General features: G+C 32.8%; 1 protein-coding gene across 5 annotated transcripts in view; it reads right to left on the bottom strand.

The window, feature by feature from the left end:
- The window catches only part of LOC103580376 (nephrin), a 147,361-nt gene that overhangs the window by 15,630 nt on the left and 118,467 nt on the right, over positions 1-13,264 (bottom strand). For all 5 annotated transcript variants that reach the window (XM_014443909.2, XM_014443908.2, XM_014443910.2 and 2 more), the window contains 3 exons: positions 8,487-8,692; positions 6,704-6,814; positions 5,733-5,939 (listed from right to left, as the gene is read on the bottom strand). In XM_014443909.2, coding sequence (XP_014299395.1) covers positions 5,733-5,939; positions 6,704-6,814; positions 8,487-8,692 — 524 coding nt within the window. The remainder of the gene's footprint in view (positions 1-5,732; positions 5,940-6,703; positions 6,815-8,486; positions 8,693-13,264) is intronic.

Genomic DNA, 13,264 nt, shown 5'->3' with positions numbered 1-13,264 from the left:
GCATTAAGTATTTTTTAAAAATATTACCTCAGACGCTGATAAATAATGAAATTTAAGTTATTGTAAGAAATGAGCTTAACTCCATTAAAACTCGGAAAAACAGAGAAACTTGTTACAATAAAAAGAAATATTTTTTTTATCATTTTTTTTTTTAAAGTAAGTCAGTTAGATACAAAAGCTCTTCGAGTTATCGATAGATATCGAGAGTCCAATAAGAATCCCCGAGTGGGTTTAATAACAACAAGAGACAAACTAAGTAAAAAGAAAAAAAAATTTCGTTAGGAATCCGAACCAGGAAAAACGGAGTCTAGAAAAGCGGAGAAAAATAAAACAATAAAAAAAGGGAAAAATCGTAGCGATCGAAAGGAAATGAGGGTCGGGGGTGAAAAGGTAGCGTGAGGGTTCAGGGTTCGAGGTTACTAAAGAGGAGGAGAGACAAGAGAAATACTACCACAGAGTTTTTGAGATTAAGTAATGAACGAGCGGACGAGGTTGAAATTATTGTTATCGTGAATTGAAAATACGTTCGGGTTTAATCCACACGACACACCTTACCTCTCCTCTGGGCACTCGGTTAGACCTCTAATGATCCTCCTCGCGGGTTACTGAGTTAAAGGGAGCACAAAAAAGGGCAAAAAAGAGTCGAGTTATCCGCATCTGTGCCCACACACACATACACACACATATGGACACACACGCATACCCATACACACATTTGGAAACACATTCCAAGCTAGATTTTTATGAGAATCCAACGGTTCGTTTTACGTTATCTATAGCGGATAAAGGAGTGAAAAAGGGCTCTGGGGAGGATACTCTTATGTGTAGTTGAATATGTAAACAAAAAAGAAAAAAAAGAAGAGGGATGGTTGAAAAAATATAAAAAATATGAAAAAAGACGAAGGTTTGTATGGAAAGATGATTCCTGGTGGTATAGAAGTGATACTCATGGTGGTGCGTGATACGTGAGAATCAGCCAGTAGGGTTTCATGACACGGCAAGGGGATTATGAAAAAGCGCGAAACAGAATAAAGGAGATCAAAGAAAAAGCAGAGCAGTTAGAGAAAATAAATAACAAAAAAATTCAGGAGATGTCACTATACAAGAGCTAAGGTTACATACGACGCTGACTCTTGAGTCGAGACGTTATGCCAGACTCAACACTAAACCTTCATTCTCTCATATATTTATTATGTACTCTTTACAACTCTTTTTGTCTGGTCGTATGTGGGACTGTAGGATGTTTATTCTTCAAAAAAAAATTCATTACAAAATCAAATGTCTACGCGCTCACAGGCTTACATAACCGCCGGCATAACTCATCTCTCTTTTCTCTATGTACACTGATAGAAGGATTTCTTAGTATTAAAAAAGATTTGTTAATATTTAACAAATTATTTCTTAACGGAGCTTTATTTAAGAAATATTTATTAATATTCAACAAATCATTTCTTAAACATCATTTTTTTGTATTTAATAAATATTTCTTAGCATCTAATAAACGATTTGTTAATATTTAATAAACGATTTCTTTCCATTTAAAAAATGATTTATTAGTATTTAATAAATCACTTTTTAACATTTAATGAATCACTTTTTAATAATTAATAAATGAATATTTTATATTTAATATATTTTTTATTATTTGAACAAATTTTTTTTTTATATTTAAGAAATTATCTATTAACTTATTTATTAAAATTTAATTCATAAAATCACACAGTTCAAGAATATATATCTATATATGTTTTTGCATGCAGCTACACACATTCATTAATATTTGTATTTATAAACAAAAATAACTAAAACAACCATCGTATAAAATTTTCTGTTCTTTTAATTTCAAAATACAATTTCATAGTAATTAACACTATAACTAGAATAAACAAATTAAAATTTCTTATATTAAACTACGCTGAGAAATAACATAAAATCCGTTTGATAGTACATGTGTTTTTAATGGTTTTATATTTGATTAAAATTGAACTGAATAAAATTAACAAGGCTTCTATATTTTCATAGTTATAATATGGATGACAATTTACAAAACACTTCTGATATAAATATTATTTAAGTATATGAGAGCTTCAGTTGTAGGTTACGTTTAACCAACAATGCAAGCTAGAACGAAGTAAACAATATGACGTCGCAACGACACACACATATAGCTCTTTTAATACGTGTACACCACTACAGGCTCGTGTGTAGCCCTCTACCGACAAATTCGTCTAAGAAATATTTATTAAATATTAACAAGCCTTGTTTGGTGCTAACAAATATTTCTTTTATGTTAATAAGGCTTTGTTAGCATTAAAAATATTTCTTAATAATAAAGATGTTACTTATTTCATTATAATAAATATTGTTAATAATTACTAAATATTTGTTAAATCCAAAAAAGTCAGTTGAGAAAAATTTAATAAATCAATTTATTACTCCTAAACAAATCCTTCTATCAGTGTACATATTATATATATTTTTGTACCTTTGCTACTAAAGTACCTTCTACTTTTACTCAACTTTTATATTTTCTTTTAGAGTTGTAAGAGAAAAAATTACTCTTTAACTTGATTGAAATGCTTTTGATTTATTTTTATCTTACAATGATGCTTAAAAAGTTAAACATCAGTTACAGAAAATTCATGTAATTTATTTTAAATTAAACCATAAAAATTTAATCTTGTAGATTTACTTTCATATAATTCACATTTTATTGCAAAGCTTAATCCTAATTGAAAAAATGCATCGAAATTAAACGAGGAAGTAATTGATTATTATCGTCCATCAAATAGATTTCACGAGTAAAATAAATGAAAATAAAACCATTAAAACGGATAACAGAATACTATTAGTGTATTATATTTAAAAAATAGATTTAACAGTCTAAAAAATTTTCGGAGTGAACGCGGATTAAATCCGGAGTGAATGTGGGCCGAATGCGAAGTAGATAACTATTTAATAGTATTTATTTAATTCCGGAGTAAAATTTACTCCGAAGGGGGTTTATTTTAATATTGAAGCTCCGGTTCAGTGTGAAATTAATCTAAAGGGAGTTTATTCTAATACTAAAATTCCAAATCGGAGTGAATGCAGATTTCAATAAAATCCACATCACTCCGCTGAAAACAAAACTCTCTTTTTACTCCGCTTACGAAGTGATTTTTTCAAACTCCGAAACTCCGTTTTTTAAAAAAAATCATTCAGCATACGGAGTAAATAGAGAGTTTGTCTTTTCAGCGGAGTGATTTTGGAGTGGTCTGGATTTTATTTCACACTGATTCGGAGTTTTTACATTAAAATAAACTCCCATTCGTAGTAAATTCCACTCTGAGGGGATTAAATGAATAAACAGTTATCCATTCCGCATTCACTCCGGATTAAATCTGCAAATTTTTTACAGTGGAGTGTATTATAGTTGAATTTAAATTACTGAAATAATTGAAAGCATCACCAGTGAGCAAGGAAGTAATCAATTATTATTATTATTATCGTCATCATTACAGCTAAGAGAATGGGTGATAAAAAAATGATAAAAGCGCTGAAAGAAATGAAAGATTTTCTGTTAAGTATTAAAGTGTAAAACAAAAGTAACTTGACACTGCAATTTCCTGATGCTCACTCTAAATCAGACCCAATGTTACCCAATTCTACCAGCAGGGTTGACTCTATTACCGACTAGACCAGTCTCTAATTAGTCAAGCTCGATTAGGTAGCTAGGTGAATGAGTAGGTCGGGGGCTTGGTTAGATGCAGAAGGAAGTTGCCCCGAGTGCTTGCTCTTTCCCTTTTACTCCATACATCAGCATCTCCCTTGTCCCTTCTGCTCTCTTCTCCAGCCCACCTGCTCCGCCTTACTCATTATTACCTTTCTTGCATTTTCTCTATTATTTTCGCTCATCTGGCTCTCCTTCATTTAGTCTTCGTCATTTACAACTGCGATTTTCACTATTATAATCCACATTTTTTTATTTTTTTACTCCTATTCTTTCCTTTTATTAATACTGTTTTTTTAAATATTTTTTCCTGACGTGATATTTTATGCGCAGATGTTAGACAACGGTTTCATTGTTCTTTTAAAAGTATACGGTGGAAATATAAAAGAATGACAGTATAAAACTTAGCAATTTAACAGACAATAAGGTCAGTGCAATCAAGTTTTGCAACCTCAACAACTGGTTATAGCAGATTATTATAATTATTCACTGATTTTCTCTCCATTCATTACCATCACCATCCACTCCCTTCACTTTAATGTGCTTTAATTGAGGAAACTCGGTGCTGATGCTGTATCTTTGAGCTTTAAATATATTTAACTGACAAATTAATTCTTAAAATCAAGTTGAATTTAAAATTCTTCGGTTAACTTTTTAACGTTAATTAAATATATTAAATTTAATAATTTAATATTAATTTTCCTCAAAGGTTTAAAGTGGATAAAACATAACAAAAAAAGTAAAAGCTTTTTGGAAATTACAGTATTACGAAGACTTTAAAGTTAAACGTGAAATACCGATAATTCCACGGGTCACGAGCTGGAATTTATGAGATTTAATCCTTGCTGGAATCTCGTTTAAACATTAACGTTTTTCGTTCTTACAAAATAGGTGACTTCTTGGATTCACTGACATAAAATTGTAGTAAGAGATTGTTAAATATCAAAATTGAAAAAAAAAAAAAAAAAAAAATGATAATATAAGATGATAAAAATAAATGAGTGTTAAAAATATTTAAAAAAAAAAAAGAAACGAGTGAAAATGAAGTGATGAAAGTAATGTCAGCAATTTTTAACAATAAAAGTATGAAGAAACGTTATTTTAATGGTCTTGTATTTTCGTGATGTTAAATAAAACAAAAAAAAATTTTCCTGACACTTTTATACTTAAAATGTACTCAGATTTAATTTTGATTTTATAGTTAAATTTTTTTTGACAATTAATCAATTTAAATTTTTATTTACTTAAATTTTTTAATGCTGAGTTATAAATCGTCTGTAATAAATTAATTTAAATATAGGAAATAAAATAATGGATTGAAAAAAAAGTTTCATTGGAGTACGTGGATAGGGAAAATTTATTTTACACTCGCCCCAAAAACAGTAAGCTGTTTGAATTGCATTTACGATACTCGAATATATATGTTTTTATATTATCTGGCTAAAATTTCCATGTTTATAGAATACATGATGATACATCTCACTCTCATTGCCTATTCCGCGAGATTAAAAGAAAATAAAAAACATTTTATAAACATGTGCAGTTTTTTTTCTTTAATTCATATTACCTCTGCAGTGAATAATAACATCTTTTCCTAACTTGTTTTGCAAATAAAATTTAATACGAGTAATCTTGAGAGATTTTTTTGTAAATTCCATTTACAAACTAAAAATTAAATATTTTAATTACATACTTGGGTTGAAAAAAAAAAAAAAAATATTTTCGCATGAAATATTTTATTAAAATAAAAATTATTGCCAGAATATTTTCTCATAGATTAGAAAAAAATTTAATAATAATAATAATACCATTTTGTAAAGTATTTTTAGAGGTAAAATATTGAATGAAAAATTTTATATGAACCAGAACATTTTTCCTAGTAGCTGATTAATTTTTTCTTTTAAATTTTAGCGGTTACGGAATGTTTTTAAATAGTAAATATTTGAGTACTTTTAGGTATAAAAATCTTACCGTGTAAAATAAAACTTTTTTTTTTTTAATATTTTAAAAATATACTCACAGTACATCTCTATGGCAACGGATGCTGAGACAGGCTGACTGATGTTGTTGTTAGAAGCTTGGCAAGTGAAAATAGCATGCAAGTCAGCTCTTGTCAGACTTGTCACGACCAGAGTGTTTCTCCTTAAAGCTGGGAATTCTCCTGGTTCATCCTTAGACTCAAGAAGCATTTCGCCTTTCCACCATCTTACGATAGGCACCGGATTACCTATTTGAGTTATAACATTTCTATTGTTATCTACATTCTCTTAAAATACTTTTTAAATTTTTTCAATACCAGCTCTTGCGTCATATATTTACAATCGATAAACTCCAATAAAAATAGCAAACACTAAATATTTAAACAAACTTGATACTCGATTAAATTACAAAATATTTAGTACAGAAATTTCTGAGCTTCAACTCAAGCTATTACATAATGTACCTTTTCTGTTCTAGTAATTAATAATTTATAGTACATGTTGTAATTTATTGCGTGCGCTTAATTATCATCAAAGCTAACATGAAACACTTTCAATGCGAGTTTCGAAAGCTGGTATAAAAAATAAAATAAATTAAAATTTTTATCAGGATCATTAAAATGAAAAAAAAAAAGTAAATAAAATGATGTCACAATAAACATCATTAATCATAATTATTATGAAATTAGTAAAAATGTTTTGAATAATTAATTAAAAAATAGATAAATATCTAATGATAATTTTCTTACCATTAGAAATAATATCGTTTTTAAAATATTTAATTAATTTTACAAATTAAAATTTTAATGAGTTCATTTTTTTATTTTTTAAATAATCACTTTTACTGTAAGCTATAGACATTGAACTGGTTTATTACAGAGCCCAGTTACCGAAAAATCAATATTCCATTTAAGTTGATTAAATAGATGACATCGTAAAAGAAAATATTGAGGAATTAAATAAATTAAAAAAAATGTGTAAACGCACAAAGGGAAGCAGGAATAATATTTACCTCCAGAGACGAGACAAGTCAGTCGCATGTCACCACCTTCTCTGTATGTTCCAGCGATAGTAGATACAGTCTTGCCATGTTCGTCGATAATATTAGGCTTGTGAGGTGGAACTGTAAAGAATAATAAATTTAATGCTTATAATGCCTTTAATCAATATCCATTAGTATTATTAAAGTGACATTTCAGTTAATAATAATAATGATAGTATTAATATTAATCATTTTTAATGCAATTCACTGGAATTATTTCAATCATCATTAACGACCGACATTAAATTAAAACTACAATTTGCAATTAGCGTGCCACTGTTATAACATTTCCCAAAGTAAAACAGACAGTTTGACGAATTTAAACAAGTTTGCTTGTCGAAATTACGACACCTAACGCTGATGTACAGAAACATTTGTTATCAACCACGAACACTCATGATGTGCATGAAAAAGTCAGTGCTATCGTTGTAAAACATCAGCTCTGTTACGTATCATGATAATATCCTCGGAATTATTTATCTTCTGATATAATTTTTGTTCTTTTTTAAATAAAGTCAAAATTAATTAAAATTTCGACGTGTAGAATTTTGTGTTAATTATTTACGGGTCATGAAAATTTCTTGGACGGTTCATCAAGTTGATTGGAATTCGTAGAACCGGTGAAGTAATCACGTGAGACGTCGACTTAATAAACTGTGAAGCGTTAAGAACGCTTGACTACATATTTATATATATGTATAACATAAAATAATCGATAATCCGTCAAATCGAAAACCACAGGGAGTGTTCGCGAATCACTCGGGTCAAAATTATGTAGAATATGAGGGTGTGAAGGATCAAGAGTGGGAGTGAATGATGTATTTTGTAAGTGTGTGTGTGTGTGTGTGTGTGTGTGTGTGTGTGTGTGTGTGTGTGTGTGTGTGTGTGTGTGTGTGTGTGTGTGTGTGTGTGTGTGTGTGTGTGTGTGTGTACCGTAGTATAATTTCCCTCGAGTCAAATGAATTTATACCCCATATATATGCATGCATTTATATGAATGTATATACAAATTTATTTAATATATATATCTATATTGAGAAGTAATTTCGCGATTGCTGACATGATCGACTTATTCAAAGATATGTTTACTCTCGACTGTACGTTAGGGTATATTATCATTAGTAATATATATATATATATATATATATATATATATATATATATATATATATATATATATATATGGAGAAGTTTAGTTATTTCGTGTAAATTCCAACCTTCATCGAGGTTAACTCGGATGAACTAGAGAATGAGGGAGAGAGAGAGAGAGAGAGAAAGCGGAAGTGAGTGAAATAGAGATGATATGGCAATCGGCAAAGAGAGTGAATTACCGGAGTGCATAGAAATATCCTGATAATCGGCTTAACTCTCGTACAACCCAACCTCATCGTCCTCAGCATGCTTTGAGGTCATTGAATTATTTTGGCTCTCGATACTCGAAGTGCAAGGCCCGCCGAAATAACTACCGATACAACTGTGTCATGCGCAGTCAGCTGTTCATGTTCTGAAGGCATCCTATGTGTATCATATCGCAATATATACATTTATATTCAGAGGAAAACTGACTCATCCGATTGCCCAAATTAAAGTCTACTAGTTCAACTTGATCCCCGAAGCGATCATCGAAAATCTCTAAGCTTTAATAATTTTCAATAGTATTTCACATTGCCGCTTATCAATCACTATTTCTATAAAGTATTAGTGAAAACTAAAACAAGCAATAAACACAGATTATAATTTTTTGTTTACTTACTGATTACAATGAGATGAATTTTAGAATTTCTCGTTGGGCTTGCAACGAAATCCACCCGACACAAATATTCTCCCTCGTCTTTTGTCTCCACTCGTTTTATAGTTAGAGTAGCAGGTTCACTGGTTGTTATAAAATGCGCGCGTTCGTTAAAATATTCAGTGTCTTTCCAGTGTGTTGCTTTATCCAGTCGTTTTCGCATATCATAACTGAAACAAACAACCAAAATATCTTCATCAGTTATAGCTTCAATACTTCTTCTTAATTAATCAACATAGATCGGACTTTTAATGTTATGTAGGATGCTCTCTTGTAATGACAATTAATGTGGACACGGTAAACTGATTAACAAACACGCCTATCGATTGAGATGATCTTTTCATGCATATCTTTATACCCAATTAATATGTATATGTATATGTATACGTACGTACAATGTGTATTCTCGAATGTATTATGTCTCGTATTCACAACAGCTATCCATTTACCCATTCACCAATCATTGCAGCAACCATTGGGACGCTTTTACAACCACCGCGAACAACGTACTGTACTTCCACCAACATTACCAGCATAGAATTTGCCCGAAATACTACCGCGATCCTACTAGTCACGAGTAATCAACGTTTCGAAAACAGGGTTTTTGGTATACGTGATGCTATGTGTCATATTCCTGCCTCTATATATCTGCATGATCTATGCGAATTAGAATTAGCATGTGCATTTGATTTAACAATGACTGATATCGGATTAGTTATGACACCACAGAGTGTCATCGTATACCAACTCATGAAAAACTGTGGTTTTAGTTCAGCTTCGTTCCAAGTAAAGCTTTTTGTCGTTTAATTCAATCATCAAACAATTTTCCATCTGTATCCATTTTTGCCCTAATTTTTTCCATTGTCTAATAGAAAATTAATTAAGAAATCTGTTTCTTATTTTAAAAAAAGAAAATTAATGTTGAATAATAAATTTTAACCCAAGTGTTTAAACATAACGACACAGATGGAACAAATGATACGACGAAATTCCATCGGCGAAATAACTATGTCAAATGCTTGTTGTTAAACACCAGACGGAAATGTTTTACAGTGTGCGCATGTTTGTGGACATTTGCTTAAAGACATTGCACGCTTGTTATTATGTGTACGTATATACATAGATGTATATATTTATCGCTGCAAGTTGCAGTACGACAATGACTGCAAGAGCTACGATAACAGCACAATGACAACAACGTGTGTCTTTACACATAAATTTACTCCTCTCGCTTACAGTTATTTAGTGATAGGTGTATAATGTCAGATGTATAATGTTACAGATTCACCCCAAGAATGTCGGAGACGTTCTATTATTGCGAATGTGTGAAACTTTATCGTGCATCTAAATAGCTTGCTTTAACTTGCATTGGTATTTTAAGAAAACAATGCGCTTCCGATGCTATTTCAAAGACGCTGAATTGTATACTGTTATTATTATTGTTAATGTTACTACATCCATTACTGCATTCTGTAGCTTGAATACCGATTTATTCATCACAAATAAATAAATAAATAAATTTTGAAATTCAACATTTGTCTTCCTCCGTTTATGAAATGAAATGTTAGCGTAGTATTCAGCCGATGGTTTTTTATCGCAGCACTTAATATATTGGCAATTGTGTAATTGATGTAGCCGTCATCAAGATCGATGCAAGAAATATGGAGGTTTTATACTGACTGGGAAAATACGAGAGCGCACGCTATTCGGCGATTACTTAGTCGACAGTCGTGTGTACTCGACAGGACTGCTGCCTATATTGGCTCTATACTCTCTAAAGCAAGCATCTGAATACGAAATCGGAATATTAATGCCGAGTACTCGACAGCCGTTGTGGCCATTGCCAGTCGTTCGAGTACTTGCAAAAGACATAACGCCGGAAACGTTAATGCACGGTTTTCTCTACTTGTACCTATATATAATCCGGTTGCATAAGTAGAACAGTAGTTGTTAGGTCAGACGTCGGAAGCGAGCGAGAATTCTAAACGACTGGTATTGGATAACTTTGTTTCACTTTTTTTTTATACTTTAAATATGATTAATGTTTGCTAATAAATTATTTGTTATGTCGTAACTTGTTTTAAAACAAATACGAGAAAAGCAAATGTATAGTTGATGTAAAATAAGCAAAAAATAATTCCAATAGAAGTAGAGCATGTTTTAAAATAAACATACCTAAATGTATAATAAAGCTCATGAAATAGTAAATGAACCAATGAAACAAGTAAAGGGATAGAAATTGGAGGTCGTGGCTAACAGAGAACACCTTACACAGAGCTTTTCCGCTTGGGAACCAACTGAATTCAGTTCTCACACTATGGAGCTGCTGATACTTGCCTCACTTCTCTTCTTTACTCACCCCTGTGAGTATATATACATAGATATATAGATATATAACACTACACTACACTAGTATAGAACCAGTATCTAGTAGCTAGTAGTAGACTCAACTCACTACACTTTACTTGACTGTACTATAAACTCAAACCTCTAAAGCCGCTTGCCACAGCCACGATTTTCAATTACCGGTGGGGATATGTTCTCGGCATTTAGATCTCACCAGTAGTACCCGCAGTAATAGTAGTAGTGGTAGTAGTTGTAGTAATAGTTGTGGTAGTAGTAGTAAGAGTGATCCAATCTGAATTGTATAGACTACGTGCAGCAGGTATAACGGCAAAACTCTATCGTCCTACACGCCTACATGCCTATCTACCTCCGTAATTACCTGCCTACACTCTTAACTGTCAATTTTGATAAAATACCTATCGCTATATCTGCGACGCTAGAGTTCAATAGGTATCGCGATATATAAATTGATTTCAATTGCTCAGGGTTGTTGTACAGAGCTCCCATGGCAAGCCACCCCCTCACCACCACAAAGGTCGATCTCCAAGATCTGTCTAGAACAGCGCTAATGTAACGGTCAGTAGCTTCTCTCAGAAAATACAGAAATTATCATTTAAAAATAAAATCGTTTTTTCAAAGGAGTTTCACTACGAAAAAACACATAGTATACAAGGTTCTATCAGGAAAAGGTACTAGTGTCAAGTGCATTGAAACTGTGCGATTGCTGTCACTGTAAAGACAGCCGAAGATGAAAAAGGTGAAGAAGCGGAAGAAAATTAAGTTGATAAAAAATAAAAAAATAATATAGTAAGAAACGGAAATTCACAATTTGTTAGACATAACTACTGTATGAAAGAAATTCAGTCGTAAAATTTAACTCAGGCGTAAGAAATTTTTTCACTTTTCAAGAAAAATAAAAAAAAGTGAAAAAAAAGTAGAAAAATTTTAACCGTTGATGGCAAGTCAGCGTGGAAAGTAAGCGAGATCGTCGAGATTTCAGATGGATAAAACGACCAGGATGAGTAGAGCTACGGCGACAAACCGAGTCGAGAGTGGAGAGAAAATCATAAGGGAATATAGCCGACAATTCCCTGAGAAGCGATCTCCAGTCGATCTACACTTCTCTGGTAGTATTCCACCACGATTTTCAATTAATCCGGCACTTCAACCGTCTCGTTCTCCGTCCAAGAGTGATCCTCTGGAGAAAGAGAAGGCAAGCAAGCAAGCAAGCAAGTGCAAACCCAGCACGACTCAATATCGATTTCATTGAATCGACGACTACTACGACAGACTGATGCACTCGGAATCCCCTATCTCTCTTCATCTCTCTCTCTTTCCACCTTCAGTTTCCTATGAGCTATCGACACGTTGCTCCTCCAGGACTTCCCATTCCTCACTTGCTCTCTTCTATTGGCTCGCACAGCAGTTCCAATTCCATCTGTGCGTTTGCTACTGTGCTCACGACTAGACCAAGGCAGAGGCGAATAGACCCAGATATTCTACCGGCTAGAGTTCTCGTACCACTTCCTGCAACCGGGTTCGGTTCTGCCAAAACCCACTGGCATATCCACCCTATATATTCTCTCCTCTCTTCACTCCTTTTATTCAACCATCCTCGACTCTTTCCATCTCTCACCCACTCTTTACTCTATCGCTCTTCTGCTTGCTCGAAACTGTGGCGAATCGAGGCAGCGATTTGCATATTCATTAAATGCTCGTGGTGGCGTCTATAGATAGGCCAGCTTGTTCCGTACAGTGGTTATTCTACTACTACCACCACTACCACTACGACTACTTTAAACTTAAACTACTACTACCACTATTCCGACTACAGAGAACAGTGTAGCTGTAGATCAGAAAAGCGCGAGAGAGTCTAGTAAAAAGCCTCGGACGGCATGTATAAGAACGTTAGTCGTTTGGTAGGTTTTGACGGCATGCCTGTCGTTAACGACCGAAATTTAAGACAAATTTACATTTTGACCATTGTTTACAGCAACTTGATAATTACTTAGATGGTAATATATCATTTGTTATTATACTATGGTTTGTGTGTGAGAACAAATAATGGAATAATTAGAATAGGGGCGGTGGCGAATTTGCGCTTTGACTGGATGCAGTTGAAATACTCTCCATTACCTGTGCAGTCTCATGGATCACATTTCAACGCCTGTGTATACATAGCGCACAGTAGTCGAAAGCGAAGACTCGTTAGCTGAGTTAGACTCCGACTTAGACTGAACCCGATAACTTGGAGAAGGTCTCCTCCCACTTGTCCTATTACTAAAACAACTCCAACTACTACTACTACTACTACTACTACTATTACCTAGTTGGTTCATAATTAATTTCAAGTTCGTTACGGATCGTCATCATCATCTGCGCCCTCTTGACGACTC

Source organism: Microplitis demolitor, chromosome 8, assembly GCF_026212275.2.
Source record: "Microplitis demolitor isolate Queensland-Clemson2020A chromosome 8, iyMicDemo2.1a, whole genome shotgun sequence".
Lineage (NCBI taxonomy): Eukaryota > Metazoa > Arthropoda > Insecta > Hymenoptera > Braconidae > Microplitis > Microplitis demolitor.
This window is presented reverse-complemented; position numbering and strand designations above follow the sequence as displayed.